Source organism: Hoplias malabaricus, chromosome 6 (genome assembly GCF_029633855.1).
Source record: "Hoplias malabaricus isolate fHopMal1 chromosome 6, fHopMal1.hap1, whole genome shotgun sequence".
In the NCBI taxonomy this organism is placed as follows: domain Eukaryota; kingdom Metazoa; phylum Chordata; class Actinopteri; order Characiformes; family Erythrinidae; genus Hoplias; species Hoplias malabaricus.
The window spans coordinates 18,479,420-18,506,725 of NC_089805.1; the positions used below are offsets into that span (position 1 = coordinate 18,479,420).

At 37.3% G+C, this 27,306-nt stretch overlaps 1 protein-coding gene across 3 annotated transcripts; it reads left to right on the plus strand.

Moving 5' to 3' along the window:
- LOC136700061 (uncharacterized) lies at positions 1–25,373 on the plus strand. Of its 3 annotated transcripts, XM_066675205.1 has the most exons (17): positions 1–27; positions 209–356; positions 446–550; positions 1,202–1,297; positions 1,542–1,598; positions 2,597–2,680; positions 3,566–3,625; positions 4,802–4,897; positions 6,799–6,870; positions 7,158–7,250; positions 9,323–9,415; positions 10,149–10,298; positions 14,275–14,376; positions 14,478–14,561; positions 15,470–15,550; positions 22,874–22,942; positions 25,212–25,373. In XM_066675205.1, exons 1-17 carry the CDS (start codon positions 18–20, stop codon positions 25,291–25,293), a joined length of 1,482 nt encoding a protein of 493 aa, XP_066531302.1. In that variant the 5' UTR covers positions 1–17; the 3' UTR covers positions 25,294–25,373. The 3 variants fall into 3 exon arrangements, with proteins under 3 accessions (XP_066531302.1, XP_066531303.1, XP_066531304.1); XM_066675206.1 differs by lacking the exons at positions 22,874–22,942; positions 25,212–25,373 and adding an exon at positions 19,338–20,621; XM_066675207.1 differs by lacking the exons at positions 22,874–22,942; positions 25,212–25,373 and adding an exon at positions 16,584–17,703.
- The last annotated feature ends 1,933 nt before the right edge of the window (positions 25,374–27,306 follow it).

Consider the following 27,306-nt stretch of genomic DNA (forward strand, 5'->3'; position numbering starts at 1 on the left):
TTCCTGCCTTGCGCCCAATGATTCCAGGTAGGCTCTGGACCCACCGCGACCCTGAACTGGATAAGCGGTTACAGATAATGAATGAATGAATGAATTATCTTATTTTCAGGGAATTTTAAAGATAATTGCTAGATCTAACAAATGTACAGTGGTTAAGGGTGATTACATAGAAAAATACAAATATAATACATTTCATGTCCTTGTGCAGGAGCAGAGAGTTTAAATATATCAGATGAAGATTATGAAAACATTGAAAAAATGGCAGAGTTTGGGGTTCAAGTATTTCTGAATTGTTTGGACAAGATTATAGATGCAACAGAGAGAATGGTGAAAGAAAAACAGCTCAGATCAAACAGGTAAATGATTAAAAAAATATCATGTAACAACTCTGAGTGCATTAATTTTTGCATTCGGATGATTAATTTTTATTGACTTTGTCTTACAGGATTGCAGTTCAAGGTATCTGGAATTCATTCAAAGAGACAGTTAATAGAATCAGTGTTGAGGAGAGAGGTAAAGGAGAGCAGGATGATTTAGTTCTGGCAGCACGGTAAGTTCAACCTAGTGGATTCAAATGTAAAATTGGATGAGACAGTGTAAGTGAAAACCAATCCTGAATTTTCACTGTCCAGAATCCAACATAACTTTTACTGGACAACATTTAGTATTGAGCATGGTGACTTCTAGCTCGTGTGTGCTGTGTGCACTCAGTTTAACATGTATGTTCATAAGGTATCCATTAATGTAACTAGTTGTAGGGGTTAAAACCTTCCCTTATGAATTGGAACCTTTAAAGAGCTGGATATGTCATGAGAACAAAAAAAAAAGAGCAGCGCTTTAGCTGCCCGCCTGCCGCGATACCAGAAGGGTGTTGCTGGATTTTTAACATAGTTAAATTTAGGGCATCATTCTTTCATAAGCATTCATCAACCATATATTATCACCCACTCCTAACTTTCTGATATATGAAGTGGAATTCAGCTGCTTATTCTGCATATTTTTGTTTAATGCATATCATAAAGTAAAGCGACTCACTACCCCTAGGCACAACCAAGTGATGAGTCGTAGCTAAGGGTTGAAATAGGATTCACCCTTAGTGTACAGTAGGGTATTGCTTTTTGTGCTGTTTTCAGTGTAAATATACAGTGTATGTAAAGTGAATATTATTGGTAACAACTTACTATTCATATATAATCTACAGCACTGTACGAAGATTATTTATTTTATACCAGGGCAACATACAGGGAGAGTTTCATTCTGTAACGACAGGGAAGAAGAGTGTTCAACAGTATTTCCCGTAAGCTGTCTTCCTCAATCTTTCCTTTCTCTGAAATCACTTATTTTTCCACATATTATTAACAACATGAAAAATAAGGCTGCTTTAAAATTGTGGATAATGGTAACACTGCGATATTATAAGCTTGACTGAATGCCTCATCTTTACTGATATTTTTAATAGATTGCTTGTTCTAAAACATTACAGTGAGGAATTAGTTTTTAATGCTGACTTAATGATAACTTTTTTTGCTTGTCCTCAACAGTGCTGTGAAAATGTTAGAGGGGGTCATTCAAAGAGAGAAATTAAATGAGGTTTGGGGGTAAGTAGAGATGTGTGTGTGTATGTATGTGTGTGTGTATATATATATATTTTTTGGAAATTGGAAGCCTGATGCTGTTTTGAAAGCTAAGACTTTATGCAGAGTTGCACTGACATTATCTCAGCATGTACTCATGCAGTTTATACCTTTATTCTGTAATAGTAAACGGTAATAATCCAAGAACATGTAGTCAATTTCTAAGCAGATGATAAAAATATATTTTTTTGGTGATATAATGTATTTAAAGGCACTATATATGAAATTCTACCAGTAGGTAACACTGGAGCACCAGCACCTCAGAACAATATACATGCTTTGTATTCAGCCACAACGTTCCCTTCAGTCATGCCTCCCCCTCATAGCATTCATAGCAAATCATGCCTTCACCAGCCAATCACTCATGAAAACAAACATGTAAAACATTGTTTAGCCCTCTAGTTACTAGCATATTAAGGTGAATGGTCATCTGGAAAGCCTTTCACAGCCTGGGGTGTTTTCACACCACCTTCATTTGGTCAGGACCTTCAGACTTTTCAGTTTTGTCTAAACCAGAATAGCAAGTGTGGAAGGTACATTGGACCAACAAAGATATTTAAACCATTTTCTGAATTGCAGTGTTAAACCAATATTTAATGCATCAAATGTGTTAAATGGAACAAAAAACTTACTTTGTATTAAAGCCTAGTTAAAAATATTGTCTTAGTATTTTCAGTTTTAGGAAAAGCCAGCACAATGCTGATTCTTTTATGTAAGGTGTGGGTAGTCACAGTCTTGTAACTTGGGCAGGGCAAAACAATGTGTGGGACCAATGTTTCCATGGGGGAGGACTATCCTGCACAAAGCCTGGATTTGAACACAGAGCAGAGAAGACGCACAGTGTGATTTTATTCTCTGCTGAGGACATCTTTCCTCCACAGTATCTTTACATAGAAATTAATCTGCTGCTGTATTGCTGTTTAAAATGTCATAAATATCACCTTTAAACCACTTTGTCACAGGGTTGTGGAGTCGTATTACTTTCCTGGAGCTCCATCAGTCAGAAATGAAACCTTGGAATTCCTCTGTTACCTTCTTTCCACTGAGTAAGGGTACATTGCTTTGCAAACATGCCGAGTCAAAGTTAATTATTAAGCAATCATATCACATTCTTTCAGGTATTTTGCTGATAATTATATTTTTGGCAATATGAAAAGACACTAATTTAATTTTTTTTATTCATTCAACAGTCTCATTGCAACAAAATGTATTTTATATGAATATTAATTATATTACTTTGATAATATATACATTTTATTTTAGTACAAATCTAACAATTTCAAACATTCAGAAGAAACAACAAATAAATATGTAAATATATGCGTATTTTGTAAACAACCATAACTCATCAAGATTCTGACATTGTATACAAAATATTGATATATTTTATCCAAACTTCCACCAAATTGCCACCATACAAGGATGGGCACATCAAATAAAAAACTCATTACCTCAAATCCCATTCACAAAAACACCCAAAATTTTGTTCAGTCTGGTGGAAATGACTGGACAAGAGTTTTTACAATCTTTTTTTCTTATATAGCAAAGAAATATTTAAATTTGTCAGAGCATTTATTTTATTGGTTGCAATAGAGATATAGAGAATATTTGAAGAAATTTAACAGTGTATTCAATAAATAAAAAAATGCCTTCATTAAGAGTTCTAGGATTTAATCTAAAGAAATCTGAGTGTGCTGTTTACATTATAAATTACAGTCAGAAATCTGATTATGATTGGATTATTAAATGCATGTAAATGCACTTGGCTCTTGTCCCAGGGTTAAAAGAAAAATGAATAAATGCCAAATGTAACACCAAAATGATTTACATTTAACATTAAATGTTAAAGTGGCTGCAGCTTAGAAAGAAATGGAAAAGAAAAATTTGTTTCAAAACATATGGTGCATTAACATGTTCTTTATATCCCACAGCATTGTGGAAAATGTGAACATTCTTAAAATTGGAGCATATATTAATACACTTCAGGAAAGGTAATTATATACTGAATGATGCTAATTATTATTATTTAAAAAAATAAACAAATAAATAAAATGGGTATATATTTAATGTTATTATGACATTATGACTTAAACATTTTATTCATAGTCAATAGGCATTAACCTTTTATAAATCTACTTTCTACGTAGAACACATTTTTGCTTCCTACTTAGAATCCTATTAGGTTAGAGTCCAGTTGTACCCTTAAAACCCTGCCAGAATAAGCACCATGTTCTACTTAGTCTTCCATTGCCATACTCTAGTGAGGGTCTAGTGTCCTTTGCCAATTAATGTGGCCAAGAACTGCCTGCTACTGCAGGGAAAGAAATTTGACTGACACGCAAAAGAACCAATCACAAGTCATATTTTTGCATGACATGTAGAAGGAGGCAGTCTTTGAGATTCAGATTGGACCAGTAAAAGCCAGTACAAAACGATACATGTAAGTGCATATAAGCAGATGAACAGAGAGCCAATCACAATGCAACTGGCAGAATCCTGACAGCAAGGCCAGATTAGTGCACTGAAAGTATCAGACTGTTCATCAACTTTTGGGCAGAGCGTCTGTGGCTGAGACTATTTTCAACTTAATCTCAGTAATACACAGATATATATTTTAGAATTATTTAACGCAGTTAGTAAAGTTTAGTGTCTTTGAGTTGTATAAGAATACATATTCAGGGTCTGAAAGAACAGAATGAGCCATGGAAGTCAAACACCAAGAGAATATATTACATCACAAGAAGAGTAGATAGATGCAAATGGAGATGAGGGTCAATCACTGAATCGTTTTTGAACACAAGTGAAATGTTTGTGAAGTCTCATAAACATCTTCAATGACATGTATGGCAGGTCATGCTTCTGAAATAAAGGAACAGTATCTTCTATGGTTAGAGAGGCCGTTGTGAGGAGGATTGAGGAACAAAAAAATAAGTAAATAGGTTGAATGAATTTTTCTTTACATTTATTATATTTTAATGCACAGTGTGTCATAGGAAGATTTGTTTGGGCAAAGTTAATATATTGCAAATGTATAAGGCTGAAATAGTTAAGATAAATTAATATGGTTGCATTAGTTCAAAAGAAATTCCAGTCCAGCTTGACTAGAAGGGCAATATACCATATTGATTAGGGACAGAGTTTAATATTTAATACATTTCTCTGTCAAGACTACAGTCCACTGTGGATGAGATCAGAGGGAAGGCCAATGAGTTTGCAACTTTGGAGAGTAAGACAGAAAAAGAAGAGTTACTTGTATCTGTACGGTAAGGACTGTTTGTAAAGATAATTTTCAGTTCCTGAACAGTAATAAACAATTGAATTGTAAAGTTATATATTTGAAATTTGTTAATGTATCAGCAACATATAACTGAAGATTAAAGGAGAGCAAATATCGTATTTACAGTCTTGTAGTCATTAAGTATTGAATAGGGTGATCTGGTAAGAGACAGAATAATTGAAATTTTAGAATGAGTGTGAATGCTCTTTTATACTGTGCAGGACGTGGTAGAGAGAAAGATTATGAGTAGCACATTTCCACAATGTATATTATAGAAACCACAAATGGTTACTTAGCTTTTCCTTTATTGGCAGGTAACAGATGCTTGAGATGCTTGGGATATCTAGCATTGAACTAAACGATGGGGGACATTAACATAAATTATGTCCCCCATTTATTATCATATTTTTCTTTGTGTGTATGTGAGCGAGTGAGACAGTATAGTGTACATGAAACTCAGTTGTGGTGTTAGCTTCTGCAAAGAACCATTAAGAAGATACACTTTTCTATATTAAATATTGTAGCTGTATGTTTGCTTTATAATATACTTCATATATGCTGTTTACTGTTAGGACATAATACTAAGTCATTCTTAGTACTCTTTAAATATTTGAAATACGTAACATGAATCAAGATAACTGTCTTGCTAAACTATATTGCTAAAAGACATCTCATATACAAGTGCATCCTAGTAAATTAGAATATTACAAAGTGTATTAATTTAAGTAATTAAATTCAAAAAGGGAAGCTCAGATACATTACAAACACAGTGATCTATATCAAGTGTTTATATTTTTAATATTGATTATGGATTACAGACAATGAAAACACAAAAGTCATTATCTCATAAAATTAGAATAAGCAATGCAAAACACCTGCAAAGTTTTCCTAAGCCTTTAAAATGGTCCCTTAGTCTTGTTCAATAGGCTACACAATGATGAGGAAGACTGCTGACTTGACAGATGTCCAGAAGGCAGTCATTGGCACCCTCCATAAGGAGGGTAAGCCACAAAAGGTCACTGCTAAGGAAGCTGGCTGTTCCCAGAGTGCTGTATCCAAGCTTATTAATGGAAAGTTGAGTGGAAGAACAAGTGTGGTAGAAAAAAGTACAAACGCAACAAGGATAACCACAGCACTGTGTTATATCAAATCCACAGTCAGCGCAGTTATCTACCAGGAAATTTTAGAGCACTCTATGCTTTCTTCTGCTGACAAGCTTTATGGAGAAGCAGATATCATTTTCCAGCAGGACTTGGCACCTGTCGACACTGCCAAAAGTACCAATACCTGGTTTAATAGCTACAGTATCACTGTACATGATTGGCCAGCAAACTCACTGACCTAAACCCCATAGAAAATCTATAGGGTATTATTAAGAGGAAGAAAAGAGGCACCAGACCCAACAATGCATATCAGCTAAAGGCTGCTATCAAAGCAACCTGGGCTTCCATAACACCTCAGCAGTGCCACAGGCTGATCGCGACACCGCATTGGTGCGGTAATTCAATCAAAAGAGCCCCGACCAAGTATTGCGTGCATATACTGTACATACTTTTCAGTAGGCCAACATAGCTGTGTTTAAATATATTTTAATGGCTCTTATATAATATTCTAATTTTCTGAAATAATGATGTTTGAGTTTTCACTGTCTGTAAGCCATAATGATCAACATTAAAAGAAATAAACGCTTGAAATTGATCACTCTGTTTGTAATGAATCTATGAGTTTCTCTTTTTGAATTGAATTACTGAAATAAATAAACTTTTTGATGATATTCTAAATTTACTGAGATGCACTTGTATATGTTAAGAAATAGTACTTGAAATGGTACACAAATGAATCATACACAGAGCAGTAGTCCTAACATTTCTTTGTCTTATTTCATAGAGTTGCTGCTAGAGTGTTTCGTTTTTACTGGGATAAATTTCTGGAACACACAGAATCTCCTGAATTTGTGAGGTGTGTTTAATTTTACTGTAATTCACTACCATTGCAACCAATTAATCAATGTATGCATGTGTTTTTAAACACATTTAGAGCACTCAGTATCAATATGCAAGATTTAAAAAAAAAATTACAGAGGTAAGGATATCAATACTATAAAAGTAAATTATAAAATATAAATTTAAAGCTTTAACACTCAGAATACTGTGTTGAATGGCATTCCACAAACATGGGACAGCATTACTAAAAACAGTGTTATTTGTGTCATAAATATTTTAACAATAAATGTCTTATTTTTACAGAACGTTTGAAAAAAGTTTTAGAGAAAAAAATGAAGAATTAAAAGGAATCTTGCAGGCAGTATGGCAAACATATTTATTCATTGACATTTTAAGGTAAATATTTCAACAAATGATTTTCACTCCATTTTCCATTTTCAGTTTCCTACTGAAAACAACTTGATCATTCAAAGTCATTTCATCAACAACACATTTAAGTCTGGTTTTGTTTTTGTATTCCTTAAAACAATTGCCATATACACCAATTACCACTATTATTCTTTTATATTTCTTTCAAAATGCTTATATAAGTGAATGCTCTAACAAGATATTGGGGAATTTGTTTGTTGTTTTGACTAATGTTAAGCTTTTTTTCAAATTAAGCATTTGAGAATGTCCCTTAGAGTAGGTGCTGCATTTATTAAGATGACTGTATATGTGGGAAAACAACTGCATCCACTTTTGCACTAGATTGATATACTTTAGGGTGATACGGTGGTGCAACAGGTAGTGTTGCTGTCACACAGCTCCAGGGTTGTGTGTTCAAGTCCCGCTCCAGGTGACTTTCTGTGAATTTGGCCCATTGCAGATAAGATTGCCCACCCCTGTTCTAGAGAATAATGATTCTAAAATGGTGGCAAGTGAGATTACACAGAGCATTGAACAAACATAGTGGTACCAAAAGCAGTACAAAAAGTTAAATAAATAAAGCTCGAATAAAGTTCAAATCTCGCTCAGGGTCACTGTCTGTGAGGAGTTTAGTGTATTCTCCCTGTGACTGCATGGGTTTCCTCCAGGTGCTCCAGTTTCATCCCACGGTTCAAAAACACACTTTGATAGGGTTGATTGGCGACTCAAAATGAGGGTTGGCCCCGAATATTCGTTCGTTGGTTTATAATTTGGAGAGTCAGATATTCGTTTTTTGGATAAATGTGGCAATAAAAGCAACCCCTCACTCCACATTTATTCAGCTTTGTCAACATAAAAACTTTAAACATCATACTGGAACACCTCCACAAAGCTTAATCATTTTACCTTAAAATTACAGCTTCAAAATCTTTGTGAAGATTCACTGTGCCCTTAGTGGCAGCGTGTAGCGCACAAGTGGAGCAATGCTGGGAGTCGCAATTCAGCCTCAATTTTAAAGTGGGTGATGAGCGCTGATTTTCTGAACAATCGGGCTGGCCCCAAATATTCGGGTATTCAGATATTGGTTCCTTGGGTATATATTTGATATCTAATTTTGAAATTCAAATATTTTTGGATAAATGTGGTTATCAATAAAGGCAAGACTCCACCATTTTCAGGCTCCAGCAGTAAAAACAGTGCTCTCCCCACTCCACCCGTATTCAGACTCATCAACATAGAAGTCTTTGTGCAAATGAAGCCTAAAGCTCAGTAATATAAAACAGTCTAACATGCTAAAACAGCACACTTACAACAAAGTAAACTTAACACCTCAAACTGGTTAAATTGTGTATACTCTGTGCCCTTTATTGTGTATAGCGAGCTAATTAGCAGGTTAGCAAGTGAAGCCGCGCTGTGAGCCATAGCGCAGCCTAGAGAGAGGGATATTAAAGCAAGGGCCGAAGCCCTAAAAATGGTATTCGGGACAGGCCTACTCAAAATTGTCCATTGGTGTGAATGTGTGTGTTGTCCTGTTAAGGACTGGCACCCCCTCCAGGGTGTGTTACTGTCTTGCACCCAGTGATTCCGAGTAGGCTCCAGACTTTGAAAAATGATCTAAAATAAGAAATAAAAAGCAATGATTGCAAAACATTTTGATTTGTATTGAATTTGCAGCAGTGCAAAAATGTAATGTTTTTGTAAACATATTGTATAACTTTTGCAAATAAACACTTATTCTAAACTTGATATCTGGTAAAGTTTCTCTCAAATTATAAAACATTCATGTTTTTAATATAAATGACCAATTTCTGATTATTTAAATATTAATTAATTATCCCTTAAGTTAAAACACCTCATGGAACTCAGTCACTTACTTACATACTGAATCACAAGGGGGTCAATTTCTGCCTTAATTCTCAAGTTCAGGTTCTGCTCCACAAGTGGATGCTAAAGTGCTTTGGTGACACTTTATGTCTTGGTATATGAAATAAAGTCCTGACCAATAAATGTAACATGGCTCTTCAGATTCCTTATTTCTTAATTTGATGTTTACCTTTCAGGTTACTTGAGGCTTATTTTTCAGAGGTTCCTACAGTTGTTAACATGGACTTCAGTAATAGTCCTGAACTTAACAGGGGAATGAAAACTATAAGGTAAAGGACTTTATTTTGATAGTCCCATACACTGTCATGAAAAGCTGTCACTATGGTGGTACATTTTGCTGCCACTGTGGTGGTACCCTCAAGGATACATATTCTGTACCTTTATTTAGGGAACATAACTTTGCTTATTTTATTATAATTGTAGATTTTTAGTTGTGTTGATTTCATAAACCTCATTTCATCTTCACCTTTATTTTATTTTACACCATTTTATAATGAAAGATAACAAAAACTCACTTATTCTTCTGAAGAAGAGAATGTAATAAACACAACTGAACTTAAAAAAAAAACACTGTTGTACTTTTAATGTTACATTTTTCAAAGTTTGTACCTTTTAATGACAATGTAGCTTATATATCTACCTCATATTTTTTTCTAAGAGTGTATAGTACCTACTAATGCTTTAAATGTTAAGAAATTATCTGTTGAAATTGTTGCATTTGTCAGGGTACATATTCTGCTATGTAGATTTGATTCATACACTTCTTTTTTGCACAGTATGACTTCCTATGTCTACTGTTATTTGTTATCTCTGAAACATATTTACCTATCCCATGTCAAGCTTTACATTTGCATAAAGATATTAGCATAAAGACTGTATCAAGCCCTAGGATGATTTCTACATGTAATTTGTATTTCTTTAATCTAAATTTCTCTTGTATTTTGGGGTAATACAAGTATTGCAAGTTTGCAATAACCAACCATTCCATTCTAACCTTTTTAGGGCTTTAGGAAACGCATATCTTGCTGTTTCTGTACCCATTAGGGAAAAGATATATGAAATGGACATGGCTCTTATGTTGAAAAGACTGTTTTTAAGATCTTTGGACACAGTATATTCCCTTATAGGAGAAGAAGAGTTTGAGAGTTTAAGGTAAGAGCAATAAGAAATTATTGCAATGTCAATGAGATTTGGGATTTGTCTAGTAAAATGGATTTTCATATAGCATGTATCAAGCAACAGAACATGTGTAAAGGTGGGTTGTTGAGGGATGAAGGGGTGGATGCACATCCCAAGGTTAATCTTCAGGGAAACACTCATTTTAGTTTTTTATAAACAAACAATTTCATTTTTAAGTTAGGTTTCTGGCCAAAAGGAGGCTATTCAGTGCTACAGGATTTAGCTCTGATTGTTCACAATTTTATACATCATATTTATGACATCATTATGAGAGATAAGTCATTAAAATATATTGAGTTAAGTCATAGTGATAAGCAACTTGTGATTTACTAAATGTAAAACATATGCATATATGAGCTTCATTTGAACAGCGCTTAGAAATGGAGATTATGTAACTAAACAAATAAAACTGAAGAATTACTTAAACATAAGTTGTAAAATGTAATGAACAAAAATGTACATTTCTTGTGAGGAAGGCTTTCATGGGGTGTCCTAACTCTTTCACATGACTGTCCAGCTGCTGGTCATAAAATTAGAATATCATGAAAAAGTTTATTTATTTCAGTAATTCCATTCAAAAAGTGAAACTTGTATATTATTCTCATTCATTACACACAGACTGATATGTCAAGTGTTTATTTATTTTAATTTAATGATTATAACTGACATCTAATGAAAACCCCAAATTCAGTATCTCAGAAAATTTGAATATTAATTAAGACCAATAAAAAAAAGAGTATTTTTAGAAATGCTGGCCAACTGAAAAGTATTTTAGTTGTATATATTTAAACACATATATAGAATGAAAATTGAATGCTCCCACGGATCTTTACACCAAAGGATCGCTGATTCGCTCATTTCGCTGTCAAACAAAAAGGGATTCAGCCTCAGACAGATCATCCAATCATCATGCAGAAGCTGAGCGTCCGGACCAGCAGAGGCCAGCCCACTGCCCCATAGACCCCCAGAGACGCTGAGCGTCCGATGGGCGGGACAAAGCCCAGCATTTATCCAATGACTCGTCTTGTTTCGCTGCTTCACTATTGAACTCTGAGCGTCCACACTGTTTAAAGCACTGTGAGAATGATTGAGAGGAAAGCCACGTCTTTACCAGTGATAAGAAGCTGATTCTGAACAAAAGTTGAGCGTGTTGTAGTGCATATTTATTCAATGACATGTACAAACAACAGTATATATTTGATTACTTATTTTTTGACATTTTAGGGGAAGTTCAGCTTCCCTTGCAGTCTTAGAGCAATCGCCTCTGATATATATAGTATATACTTAGTTAGGGCTCCTTTTGCCTAAATTACTGCAGCAATGTGGCGTGGCATGGATTCGATCAGTCTGTGGCACTGCTCAGGTGTTACGAGAGCCCAGGTTGCTCTGATAGTGGCCTTCAGCTATTGTGCATTGTTGGGTCTGGCATACTGCGTATTCCTCTTCACAATCATCACATAGATTTTCTATGGGGTTAAAGTCAGGCGAGTTTGCTGGCATATTAAGAACAGAGATACCATGGTCCTTAAACCAGGTACAGGTAGCTTTGGCATTGTGTGCAGGTGCCAAGTTCTGTTGGAAAATGAAATCTGCATCTCCATAAAGTTGGTCAGCAGCAGGAAACATGAAGTGCTCTAAAACTTCCTGGTAGATGGCTGCGTTGACCTTGGACCTCAGAAAACACAGTGGACCAACACCAGCAGATGACGGGCACCCCAAACCATCATTGACTGTGGAAACTTTAAACTGGACCTCAAGTAATGGGGATTCTGTGCCTCTCCTCTCTTCCCCCTGACTCTGGGACCTTGATTTCCAAAGGAAATGCAAAATTTACTTCCATCAGAGAACATAACTTTGGACCACTCAGCAGCAGTCCAGTCCTTTTTGGAAGCAATACGCTTTTGACACTGTCTCTTGTTCAAAAGTGGCTTGACACAAGGAATGCGACGTCTGAAACCCATTTCTTGCATACGTTTGTGCTTGGAGGTTCTTGAAGCACTGACTCCAGCTGCAGTCCAGTCTTTGTGAATCTCCCCCACATTTTTGAACGGGTTTTGTTTCACAATCCTCTCCAGGGTGCAGTTATCCCTATTGCTTTTACACTTTCTACCACATCTTTTCTTTCCCTTTGCCTCTTTATTAATGTGCTTGGACACAGAGCTCTGACACAGCAATGACTTTTTGTGTCTTGCCATTCTTGTGTAAGGTGTCAATGGTCGTCTTTTGGACAACTGTCAAGTCAGCAGTCTTCCCCATGATTGTGGAGCCTACAGAACTAGACTGAGAGACCATTAAAGGCCTTTGCAGGTGTTTTGCGTTAATTAGCAGATTAGAGTGTGGCACCAGGTGTCTTTAATATTGAACCATTTCACAATATTCTAATTTTCTGAGATATTGGGGATTTCATTAGTTGTCAGTTATAATCATTAAATTAAAATAAATAAACACTTGAAATATATCATTCTGTGTGTAATAAATGAGTATAATATACAAGTTTCACTTTTTGAATGGAATTTCTGAAATAAATCAACTTTTTCATGATATTCTAATTTTATGACCAGCACCTGTATATTATTAGTAAAAAAAAAAAAAAATATATATATATATATATATATATATATATATATATATATATATATATATATATATATATATTGTGCTGGTTAATGAATGCATATAATTCTAAGTTAAAATATTCTTGTTGTAGACATGATTTTCTGTTGGGGAAATCAGCACTTCTCCCTTAAAGGTGGCTATCACAATTGTAATCAAAAACACTTTTTATAAAATTCAGAAGAAGTTCTCTTCACTATTTGCTAGCTCTCAAGTCTGTTTGTGCACTGGAAACCAGTTTAATGTGTTTACGAAGCCCAAATGTCAGTCAACCATTATAAAAGCAAAGCGACTTAGTCAAACATGCTAGGCTTCCGCTCTCTCTACTCATGTCAGATAAATTAAAAAGAACTCTTCAAACATTGAAAATCTTGCAAAGGGTTGAGGATATTTCTTTATTCCTGCTCCATAGGTGGGTAATATTGACTTAGTTTTGCTGTTTCAGGTTATTTAGGTGCATTTAGTTTATTTCTGCAATTCAAGCTGATTAAAAACTTACAGCCTTCAGCCACTTAGAAACGGGAATTTTTCTTCTTGAACACACCACTCCACCCTAAAACACCTTAAAGAAAAAACAGAGAAAACTGCAGTTCCCCACAATTGTAGATGTTCCCTTTAAGTAAACAAGTTGTGTAGTCACAACTTTTTATTTTAAAGGGAACGCCAATGACTGTGGGGAAATGCAGTTCTAAGCTCTATGTCTTTTAAGGTGGATGTATGGACAGTATGTTTGAGGGAAAATAATGACTTGTCTGTTAGTTTTCATTCACTGTTTGAATTACCACAGAAATCCATTTGTAACTCAAGTTGTTTAGTTTAGTAGCACTTTTTGTAATGCAATTTGCCGTCTCTCAAGTTTGGAGATATTTCCATCTTAAGTTATACGAAACAGCAAAAAATAAGTAAATAGTACCCACTTGTGGAGCAAAAATAGTGCAATTCTCATCTTGGTTTGTGCTTTTTAATGCTTGGATTTCTCTTCAAACTCCAGATGCCTCTGCCATGAACAGAGATAGGGAAAGAAAGAAAGCCTTGCATACCTGACCAAGATTGTTTATTTACAGACTTCGTAAACACATTAGACTGGTTTCAAGCATGCAGACTGGAGAGCTAACAAATGGTGAGGAATAAAAATGTTATTTGATTATTATCTTGAATATCACATTTAAATTTATATCTCAGTACACCTTGGACAGGCAGCCATAGATGGATATCTCTAAGCAGTGGATAGGTGACTCTGGCTGTAGCACTGAGATTAGTCATTTCATATAGACAGTCAAGAATTTGCTAACACAATACATAATCTCATTAAAAATTAAGCAAATTTATATTTCAGAAGTTTCTTCTATAAACATTGGAGATCTTTCAAGGAAGAGGCACATCAGGTCTTAAAAGTGGAGAGAAGGAACACAACAACATTCTTGTCTCCACAACTGTGGTAAAACAAAAGATGTCATTAAAAAGAAAATGCATAAAAGTTTTTATAGCTGGGATTAAACCAAGTTTCAAGCTGACTAAACTATGCTTTTGTCATATAAGGGCTGGTATACGACTGTTGTCAGTCTATACAAAAAAGCTGAGCAGTAAAAATTTTGATGACATTGGTGCTGAACATCTAGGCAAGTAAGTACTTAAGTGGACAGAATATATTTATATAATATTTATATAAATTAAAGTGCTGTGCTTTGTCTTAGGTGATTTTACCAGTTTATTTCATTAAAGGCCACAATAATTCAGTGTAATCAGGTCTAATACTTACATGATGCATATCCTTCAGCTTCTAAAAGAAGGGGACATTACATATTAAAAATTTTAAGTGTCATTTAACAGTTTTTTTTGTTACTTTGCAGCATTGTACTGTACTAACTTTAATTAAAGAAAAATATAACCGGTTTTGGGTGGCACGGTAGTGTTGCAGCCTCACAGCTCCAGGGAACTGGAGCTTGTGGATTCAAGTCCCACTCCGGGTGACTGTCTGTGAAGAGTTTGTGTTCTCCCCGTGTCCACGTGGGTTTCCTCCGGGTGCTCCAGTTTCCTCCCATGGTTCTAAAACATATGTTGGTAGGTGGATTGGTGACTCAAAAGTTAGTGTTTACTAATTATAGAATTTTATATATATATATATATATATATATATATATATATATATATATATATATTCAACTTCACAAGCTGAGGAGCATGGCCTTCATTTTTAAGTCAATTTGAAATCAAGCTTTAGAAGAGGAATACTGCAGCCTACACAAAGCTATGTATTATTCATTTATGTATTGTTATTATTACTTTTTTCATTTAACATTTACTTGTCACATGGTAAACAGCTCTGTTGGCTCTGTAGCCACAAACATCCTGATATAAACTTTTTGCGCTTGCTATTTTATCACAAAAATGGGCTCTACCGTCTTTGATATGTTGTGTATTCTAATTTACATAATGCTTATGTTTACTTTTCATAATATTTAAATAATGCCGGCTTGCATTAATGTCAATTCACAAAAAAAAAAAACGTTCTTTATTACTGTATGTCCCAGAAATTCAGATAAAATACGGAAGACCTATGCTGAAAAATGTCTCACCATAACTACACAGAAGGCGCTGGAAGAGGTTCAAAGGTATGGAATTTAATGTTTTAATTAATTAATTAATTAATATTAATTAAAAAAATTAGCAACTAGCAATCAACTACATAAGAATGGGCTCAATCTCATTGCTTTTAAAAATACTATGAAGTACACTCCCCTATGTGGTTAATCTACAATTTGTGTTGTGCAATTCAGTGTAAAATGTGAGTTGGGTGCTATAGTCTCCTAACGTTACCCTGTATTTGCTCACTTTAAAAAGGAAAATAGTCCTCATGTATGTGTTCAGAAAAGTGGACAACTCCTCTCCCCAAAACTACCTCAGGACACACAGGCCTTGTGTTCCACTCAACACAAACCTAAGCTAATACAAACAAACCCGGTGGACAGTGGTGGCTGATGTTGCTGGCCACACCTGTTGCTGTTGCCTTGTGCTCCTGGAGCCTGTACAAGGCGAGCCAATCTTGGTAGACCATCTCACTTCAACAGGGTAGGATCTTTCCCAAGGGGAATGGCACTCAAGATATCACCTCTTGTGCCACCTAGATTTGACCAGCCAGATCTGGGTGCCCAACACAAGTGGCACTCCCTGTCAGCTCATATTGCAAATGTGCATTTCTTATGTCCGTTTGCATCCCCCTGGTGTTGCCTCACAATCTCAATCACCGCCTCAAGCCACATTTGAAGGTGCTGAACATACTCAGTGGTGCTGGGTATGTCCTCCAGAGCCCTGTACAGCTGCCCAAACAGCAGGACAGTTGGCATCTGCATCACTTCAGTCCACTCAAGCCACCAAACGTCCAACCTGAGTGCAGCAAAAGGCACTTTCCTTGCCCTAGCATGTGGTCTAATATTCAGCAGAACTCATTCAGGATGTCAGTGTATTGTGTCATGCTCATACCATTTAACCATCCAGACAGCTGGACAGAATGCATATGAACACAGTGAAAGAACATACAATGAACACGAACATGCTATGGAATAACCAACAACAAAAACATTGACCGTTGTAATTTAAACCACTTAAAGACTATCACCATCATTGTCTCTGTTTGATACATTTCAGGGTCACAAGAGGGCAAGCAATAGCCCAGGTGTATCTATTCCATGCAGCTTCCACCAGCTTCTTCTGGGGGATCCCCAAGTTTTCCCAGGCCAGCTTGGAGATATAATTCCTGCAGTGGTCCAGGGTCTAATTTGGAGCCCTTCCAGTTGGCCATGGCTGGTATACCTTAGCTGGCTCCTCTCAGTGTGAATGTGCAGTGATTTTAATCTGAGATAAACGATGGGCATTGCACCTCATCCTAAATCTGGATCTTGTGGGTGGCATGTCCACATGATCCTCCCACATTGCTTTTTCAGGCTGAGCATAGCTGTGTTAAATGGTCTGCCTAACCACCAGACTCTCACAAACCGACACTACCCCAAGGCCTGGCTAGCTTCAGATTTATATCCTGGTAACCCTCTCCCAGGCTGTGAACACAATGTTCGTTTGGTACTCTAAGAGTGCTTCTTTAATTGTTTGTCTGGATATTCACTCCAGAGCTTTTTGCCATGGGAGACCCTACTCTGAGCTCATAGCTCCTGACAACATAGCCCTGGAGGTCGTTAAACCACAAAAGCACTTCCGCAAAGACAAGGTCCCAATCCAGAAAGGGACTTAATATCACAAATAAACAAAAACAATGTCATTGAATGCAATAACTAATCTTTAGCTACTTTTTACAGATCATAGTTGAAGTTATGTAATAACACATTTTTGGGAGTAGGGCCATGCCTGAACTCCTACTCTCAGCCCTACATATAAGCCGCAAAAGGCCACCAAACCTCCTGTTTTCCCCTTTCTCCAGTTAAACAGCTATGGGACTGCCTTGTTTTTGGGGTTATGTCTGGCCTTTGTCACGCCTGCAAACCGCTTCGTCTGTTGTAAACTCTGTGGTCTTTCCTGCTCTTCCTCCCATTGCAACCAGCCTCCTGAGTGACCCCCCACATCTGGCTCCGATGCTGGCGCACAGCTTTGAGCCTCCCCTTATATTCATCTCTGGCTACATTACTACGGGACTGCCTGGTGTTTAGGGAATGCGAATCTACCGTCATCATGGCTGCTACTCCACTGCTACGAGCTCTGCAGTGCTTTGAGCCTCCCATTTCCTCCTCTCTGGCTGAACAGCCTCAGTGTTCCGGTAACGTGCTCTGAAACAATAGCGTCCCCTTCGCTCACTCATGTAATGAGAGGAACCCCTCTTCCAGTGTACAGAGCCCCTGTGCAGCAATGCGATGATGTCTTGTAGTCTTTGTTGTCTTGCAAGACTGTACCTTGGAGGGCTGTTTTAAATATAGTATATTTACCTGAGCTGCATTAGATAATGGCTTGGAATCTGCAATATTTATGCATGTCACCAGGGCACTAAGGGCTCGCTAAGATGGTCCCATTTAAAAAAAAATTAAAAAATAAAAAAATAAAAAATTTTGGAAAAGAAAGCAGGCAGCACGTTTAAGCCTTCATTCTGAATCGGCTCCTCCTTCTCTCTGAACACTTCCTTGATTGACAGCATTGCACCCATTTAGACGCAGCCCTCCCTGCTCCTTTCGTTCTCACCTCTTCTATCCCACCTTCCTTCTCTCTGTGTCATCATCCCAACCCCTCACTTCATCATCCTAACCCCTCTCTTTATCATCCCTCTCCCTTTATCATCCCACCCCTCCCTTTTCCTTCCTCTATACATCTGTCTCTATGCATCATCCCAACCCTCCCTTCATTATCTTAACCCCTCCCTTATCATCCCATGTGTACCCCTGTGGCAGCTGCAGCTACATTCCTCACACCTTCTAGTCTGCACCCCTCCATAGGTGCTGCCGCGTGCCTACCCCTGCCCAGCACTATGGGGACTCAACGCGGTCTCCTCACTGCATGGCTTCCTTGTTGCTTATTCACTTTCATCTTACTCCCCACCCTCTACCCCACAGCAGCTGCCACTCCATGCATCTAACATTCCAGCTCGCACCCCCTCTACAGGTTGATCCTCTTCACTTTGCAGCCATGCCAAACCCTGCCTCTAATTTTACAATTCTCACTATTCTATTCAGGCACTGCTGCGGACCCTCATCCCGACTCCTCTGCTGCTGTAGTTCTCCCACCCACCAATTTCCAGCTTATGCTCTCTCTTTTTAGATGTTGCTGTGGACTATCGTACCAGACCCTCCCCTGTGCTGTCATGCTGCTCACACTCCACAGCTTTCTAACTCCTGCTCAGTTTTCAGGTGTTTTGGTGGACCTTCTTCCCCCACATTTTTTGCTGCTGCACTACTCCCAGTCTTTGCCTTTCCAGCTCATCCTCTCCTAAGTTGCTGCCACGGACCTTGTCCTAATCACCTCCCCTTTGCGGCTATCCCACACCCCACCTCTTCCTTTACAGCACACCCTCTCTCCTGATGTAGACCTTCATCCTAATCCCCTTCCCCTTGCGGTTTTGCTGCATCATGCCTCTTCCTTTACAGCCCTCCTTTCCCATGCTACGGACCTTTGTCCCAACCCCTAGCTTTGCGACCACAATGCCTACCTCCAACTTCGCAGCTCGTGCTGTCTCCTCAGAAGCTGCTGTGGGCCCTCATACCTATGCCCACGCACTCACAAACAAACAGCGCCCTGCGTCCACCATACCGCTTGCACTCTCTCCAGCTGGATCTTACTTTCTGCCTCTCTGCTTGCAGCTAAGCTGCTCCCAGCCCTAGCTTTGCAGCTCATGCTTCCTCCTACCACAGACCTTTGGTCCAGCCTCTCTCCTTTCCAGTAACGCTGCTCCTATCTTATAATTTTCAGCCCTCACTCTGTATCAAGTTCTGCCATGGACCTTTCTCTACTCTTGGCAGCCACGTTGCTCTCTGATTCTAGTGACGAGGACCTTCATCCTTCATCTCTCTCCTAGTGACTGCACCTCACCCTGCCTCTTAAGGTACTGTTCACACGGATTCCTCCAGCTGCTGTAGGCCTTCAACCTGACCTCTCCTTGTCAAATCCACACTGCTCCTAGCCCCTACGTTCCAGTTTATGCTCTCCTGTCAGGTATTGCCTTGGACCAGCCCCCCTGCCCAGCACTCAGGCACTTGTCGCCACCTCAAATTCAATTCACCCTCTCATATGCTGCCTCTTCTCTGGCACCTGCTTTTCACCATCTAGGCATCTCTGCTATCCTTAGGTCAAATCTCTGCCTTGCCACCATGCTTGAGCTCCTCAGCACCTTTTGGATTTTGTCTTGTTCAGAGTTTGCTCCTGTGTGACAAAATGCCTTCTCTCTGTCTCACTGTTCCTGCGGTGCTGACCCTTCTTATTTTGCCTTATCTGTCATCCCCCTAGAACACCCTTCCATTCTCAATTCCCTCTATGCCTTTGGAAAGGCACCATCATGGCATACCTGCCAACCAAGGACATCTCGCTTTATTAATTTTGCCCCTCTGTAGTACTCGACTGCTACTAACACTAGAATTACCAGGATTTTCATATGACCCCTTCTTCTACCAGAGACTGTCAAATGGCAGTGCTGGGGGTAATTTGCATCCCATTAGGCCATCTTTTGTTATGTACATTAAGCCACTACTAGGTGCTAAACAGGGGGTGTGGGTGATAGTGTGAACTATGTTGATCCATTGACTCAGATGGAGAAAAAAATCCTTGATTTTAACCCTTCTTAACACTAAGAACCCTATCTATATATCCGTTTTTTTTCAGTGCCTCTTTCAGTTGCATTTAAACAGTAATTATGTGACATAGCTATATTCAATATGTTGTTTTATTTTCTAAAGACCCTTTGCTATTTAAATATGTAATCACTTGAGGTTTTCATGCTGACCGATAATTTTTCTATAAATTGGTCATGTTTTGACAAAAATTTTACCTAGCGCCTGCTTTTTTTTTTTCTTCATATTTCTCAATGTACAGCCTTGAAATCATACTCCCACATCAGATATCTTGACACAGATTGTTAGTGTGAGGTGTCTGTTAGTTGAAAACATAAGCATTTTTGATGCTAATTTATTACATATCATATTACTGTGACAAAAATAAATTTGTAGCATCAAACAATCATATTTGTCTTGATATTCTAAGGTCTGGGATGTTTGACTGATAAAGCTCTGACAGTCACAGCAGGCTTTCAAGAATTTAGTTCAGGGCAAAAATGGACAATATCTCAACAAAAAAAAATATTTTGGTACTTTGGCAGTTTTATCAGCTGCAGATAATAAATACAATTATTATTATTATTATAATCTTTTAAAAATATAATGAAATAATACTTGTTTATTTAGAATACACACAATAAAGATTAATTAAAGTTTTTAGTTTATATTTGTTGATATATTGCAATATTTGATGTGAAACCTTGAAAAATATATATATTTAAAAAATCGGCTAATAAGTATAAAATGCACAAAAAAAGTATTTTATCTTAACTTGAGTCATATTTACTTGTCAAGAAAAAAATGTTTGCCAATGGGGTGAGATATTTTGACTTAAAACAAGACAAAATATCCTGATAAGATTATTTTACTTTGGGTTTTAAAAAAGTTTAAGTAAAAATGTCTTATTTACACATAGCTGATGGTTGTTTATTCTGTATAAATTTATGTAAAAATATCTTTACCTATTGGCAGTTTTTCAAAAGACAAAATTACTTAAAATAATGGTTAAAAAATCTGAACTTTAGCTATTTTGACCAATCATCAGTGAGAAAACAATCCAAAATTAGTACAAAGGAGGCAGACTTGAGATGTTTTGGAATTATAGTTCAAATAATGTCTTTGTGTCAGTTTTAGAATAAAGAGAAAGATGACTGCAGACATAGGAAAACTTGTTAATAAAGTGCATAAACTTTATATAATAAACCACATCAAAACAAATAGCCTATCTGGCTACATGCTGAGTGAAATAAAATAGAATAAACATTTCCCACTATAGTACAATATTACAAATATACACGATGGAGGTAAATGAGATGGGTTCTATATTTATTTTAAAAATGTTGTTGTTGCAGCCATTAGATCGAAATATGCCAGTACCAGGTAACATTGAACAGGGATGGGTGTGATGGGTGATAGCGTGTATGATGATGATAACGATTGTGTGTGTATCCACATCCATGTGGATAAAAAGCCACGTCACCACACATTTCACCTACTCTGTTGACTGAGAAGCAAAGAGGGCAAAGATTTACAGTACACAGCAGGCTTTGGACATGATCCTCAACCATGTCAACCCCTGTGACTCATGGGTTGACTCATGGCCTCATTTACATAACACTGGGGGAAGGAGGGCTATTCACACCTGCCAAATGGCAGTTCTTTGGGATTTAAAGGTATAACTACCAAACGGCAGCGGTTTGGCAGTTCTAGTGCTAATCCACCCCTCAGACCCCTCACCATTACCCAACCACCATCAATTACACTGAAGATTAGCAACACTCTGTCCAAAGGATACAGTCTGATACACTGTTATGGTGGCCCCAGATTAATGTCAGTATTGTTACATTTTAGCTTAATGACATTTAGCTGGTGATACTTTAAAATTATATCACTAGTTTTATCAATTTGATTTCCGCTAGTGTGATGATCTTGGCCATCTTAAGACCAATTCTGACTCTTTTGCATTGTGCAATCCTAACCCATTTATTGCTGCAGCATTTTAAATACTCAAATTACCAATCACACTAGAATTTCTGTCATTATCATAATCAATAAAAGACATTCAATTTACTCAACCTAATGTTGTTCCTCTACCATCTCACATGGCGCTCAGTCATGCACAAGTTTATTAAATGTAGTTAATTCATGGACGCACTAAACCCTTTTATTCACTTTCCCACAATCCAGGACACAAACCAAACCCTCAAACCTCAAACCCTGAACCTGTCTCTTCTGTAGCACTTAATGACCACCATTCCTGTAATTTTTGGTGTCCAGCTTCATACGCATTCATAAGCCACCCTGAACTCCTCCCCGTTTCAGCCTTTAAGGGTGCGATCTGCATTAGCAAATGAAATGCTATATGAAACAACTCGCATGTATATATTTCATATGTGTAAATGTATAAAATGTAAGGATAAAAACAGATAATAAAAGGTACCATTTTGAATCTGGAGCAAGCAATGCAGACAACATGGATCAAGAGCTTAAATTGGTTCATTCAGGGACTACAAAGAATTAAGTTCCATGTGAGATGAATTTTATAGAAAAAACTTTCATAAATGTTGTATGCAACTTTTATGGTGAAAATAAATTATTGATTATTTAAAATATTCTGACAAACATGAATTTCTGAGACAAACAATTTAACTTATGTTTTTCTATCTTCCTGACCTATAGTGTTTTTGGAGAAGGATTTTCCAGATTTTTAAATGAGGCACATAAGCATGTGATGCATGACTTATTATGGTAAGGCATGTTTTATTTATTTATTTATAAAACGTTTTTTTTTTTTTAAGATTTGGTTTTTAACTGTTAGAGAAGTTACAAGCCCATCTACATGCTTAAAAAATTAACCAAACACTTAAACATTGACCAAACACTTGACTACAAACAACTAATAACTTCAACAAAATCTCAAAAATTATTCAGTAAAAATATGTGAACATTTACAAATCTACCACCTTGAAAAAAAAATAAAACAAACAAAAATATAGTTGCAGCAAATAAATTGAGTTGATTTAAAATAAGGCAACTATACATCATATATAATACAAACCAGATTCCAAAAAAGTCACTAAACAAATTGTGAATAAAAACTGAATGCAATGATGTGGAGGTGCCAACATCTAATATTATATTCAGAATAGAACATAAATCACAGATCAAAAGTTTAAACTGAGAGAATGTATCATTTTAAGGGAAAAATAATGTTGTTTCAAAATTTCATGGCATCAACAAATCCCCAAAAAGTTGGGACAAGGCCATTTTTTACCACTGTGTGGCATCCCCCCTTCTTCTTACAACAATCAACAGATGTCTGGGGACAGAGGAGACAGGTTTCTTAAGTTTAGAAATAGGAATGCTCTCCCATTCATGTTTAATACAGGCCTCTAACTGTTCATTTGTCTTGGGCCTTCTTTGTCACACCTTCCTCTTTATGATGCACCAAATGTTCTCTATAGGTGAAAGATCTGGACTGCAGTCTGGCCATTTCAGTACCCGGATCCTTCTCCTATGTAGCCATGATGTTGTGATTTCTGCAGAATGTGATCTGGCATTATCTTGTTGAAAAATGCAGGGTCTTCCCTGAAAGAGATGACGTCTAGATGGGAGCATATGTTGTTCTAGAACCTGAATTATCTGAGTTCTCTGCATTAATGGTGCTTTTCCAGACATGCAAGCTGCCCAAGCCACAAGCACTCATGCAACCCCATACCATCAGTGATGCAGGCTTCTGAACGGAGCGTTGATAACAACTTGGGTTATCCTTGTGCTCTCTGGTCCGGATGACATGGCGTCCCAGTGTTCCATAAAGAACTTCAAATCGTGACTCATCTGACCACAGAACAGTCTTCCATTTTGCCACACTCCATTTTAATAGACCCCTGGCCCAGTGCAAACATCTGAGCTTATGGAGCTTGCTTAGAAATGGCTTCCTCTTTGCACTGTAGAGTTTCAGCTGGCAAAGGCGGATGGCACAGTGTATTGTGTTCACTGACAATGCTTTCTGGAAGTATTCCTGAGCCCATTCTGTTATTTCCTTGACAGTGGCATTCCTGTTTGAGGTGCAGTGATGTTTAAGGGCCCGGAGATCACGAGCATCCAGTAGAGTTTTACGGCCTTGACCCTTACGCACAGCAATTGTTCCAGATTCTCTGAATCTTTTGATGATGTTATGCACAGTTGATGGTGATAACTTAAACGTCTTTGCTATTTTACGCCGGGTAACACCATTCTGGTGCCGGCACTATCTTTCTGCGCAAAAATGGTGGAATTGTTGATCCACTTACCATCTTGACTTCAGAGAGACACTGAAACTCTGAGAAGCTCTTTTATACCAAATCATGTTGTCAATTGACCTAATTAGTGTTAATTGGTCTTCCAGCTTTTCGTTATATGCTCAATTTCCTTCTTCCAGCCATTTATTGCTACTTGTCCCAACTTGTTTGGGATTTGTTGACACTGTGAAATTTTGAATCGACATATTTTTCCTTTAAAATGTTACATTTACTCAGATTAAACTTTTGATCTGTCATCTATGTTCTATTACGAATAAAATATTGACATTTGCCATCTCCACATCATTGCATTCAGTTTTTTTCACAATTTGTTTAGTGTCCCAACTTTTTTGGAATCCGGTTTGTACTTAAAAATAAATGTATACATCCAATCCTGTTTCATATCTGTATCACAGGGCAAGTAAAAACATTTATTACACATATAAATCAGTTTGGCCTGTATTGTAAAAACAATGGCTAGGTGTTGTGGAGTAGGTATATCCTGTACGAGCATATTATAAAAATTTGTAATTTATTTTATAATGAATAAAACATATAAATTTGTAGGCATCTACATACTTTGAGAAATCATAACTCATTTTTGAATAGAACACTAATAAAAATATTGTATTAAATTAAAATACAATATTTTTACAGTTTAATATACAATTATATAAAAAAATCTGTTTATGATGTGTGTCTCTGTCTCGCTGTTTATGATGTGTGTACTTTTTCAGGACACAGTATAATGTTAGTCTGGCATTCCTTAATTCAATGTATTCTCCTTTGACTGAGATATGGAACTTCATATCTGCATGATGCACTGAAAAAGACAAGTCTTCTTTTGGACAGCAGTTTGTAGTGAATTAATTTTCATTTTTAAATTTGATTGAATAAAAGTTGAAGCACATGTATGGTTTCAGATGTTATTCATTATTTATAAAATGGTCACAATTTCACTAGATTCTCCAGTGACTATTTAGATTTACCATGTACAACATATTACAGTTGGATTAAGTAGTGCAGCTTGTATAAATGAACAAGTTTATCCACTGTAGTTTTTATTAAGAAAATTCCATGTACAAATGAGTGACTTCTTGCAGATTCATATTATGTTGTTTTCAGTCACATGATTTCTACAGTACACAAAATCCAGATAGAGGGAATGAGATGAAAAACAAAACGGAGGAGACTGAGGCAAGGAGAGTTCCAATTGGAGAACAGCTCCAACTTGAAGGCAAAGTTGGTCACTTTAACCAGACCCAGTGCAGGGTGTAAAAGGGGAATTGCCCCCCTCAATAACGATGTCCTACTCCCTTAATATAATGATATAGTGTGATTATTATTATTATTATTCATTTATTTGTTTATATGTATGAAGCAGATAGTTTTGTTTAGTGCAGCTTTGATTGACCATACCAACAAAGTAATTTTCCATGTCAGTCAAACTGATTAGCACTGAAGTTGTCAGTTATTGGTCACACTTAGCAAATAAAAGCTGACAGAGGCTCCCTATTGATTAGACCTCAGGACCAGAGTGAAAAGTTAGATAATGGCATTGCTGCATAAATGTTTAAACCATGGACATTAAAAAATGGCTGTTTAAAGACAAAAGTCTGGACAACAATACACAGAACGAAGCAACATCAGATTCCCCTTCTCATGTTACTTTGAGTGTGACCCTGTCCACAACTGATGCAGAGTAGCAAACAGTTGACCCCAGGTTCGAGCGACAGCAAGATGTTAAAATTCCCTCTACTCTGCCTGATGACCTTGGCAATGAAGAGCCACTCCAAGTGTGTCTTAAACAGTTTCTCAAACAGCAGTTAAAAAACGTCTGTTATCGTTCATTTTAATTCGGGTGGTATAAGTGTAAGAAATTGAGAGAGACTGATTCTGTTTTCACTAGGATTGGGTTTAATAACCAGGCATGTTACTGATAAGGCAAAATGTTTTAGTAGGCATGCCAATACCAAGAAGCATCAAACATGTGTTGCTATTTGGACAGAACAACAACTGCGATGTTCAACAGACAAGAAAATTTAAACTTTTGTAAATGCCAATCAGTTTGTGCAAAATAAGCTTGTTTCATCAATTATAGACATTTAATTCTGCTGCTGGTCCGGATGGTGTGACAGGAAAGGTGCTGAAAATATGCGCAGACCAGCTCTGTGGCATTTTCACAAAAATCTTCAACCTATCCCTATCAAAATCCATCATACCATCATGTCTGAAGTCTGCCATCATCATCCCGCTGCCCATAAAGAACACCATCAGCGACCTCAATGACTACCGTCCAGTCGCACTCACACCGGTTAAAATGAAGTGCTTTGAGAGACTGGTTCTACAGCACATCAGAGCCACTCTCCCTCCCAGCTTCGATCCACATCAGTTTGCCTACAAAGCAAACAGGTCCACCGAGGTTGCCATCAATACTACCCTTCACACAGCACTCACACACCTGGAACATCAGGGGAACTATGTAAGGATGCTATTTATAGACTTTAGCTCCTCCTTTAATACGGTCATCCCCAGCAGACTGGTGACCAATCTCATAGACCTTGGACTTTCTCAACCCACATGCATCTGAATTAAGGACTTTTTAACAAACAGCACCCAGTCTGTTAGATTAGGCTGCCACCAGCCCTCCAGGGTAAAACTCAGCACTGGAGCTCCACAGTGCTGCGTGCTGAGTGCTCTCCTTTACGCACTCTACACCCACGACTGCACCCCCACCCACTTCAGCAACACAATCATCAAGTTTGCGGATGACACAACCGTGATGGGACTCATATCTGGTGGAGATGAGACTGCCTACAGGGATGAAGTCCT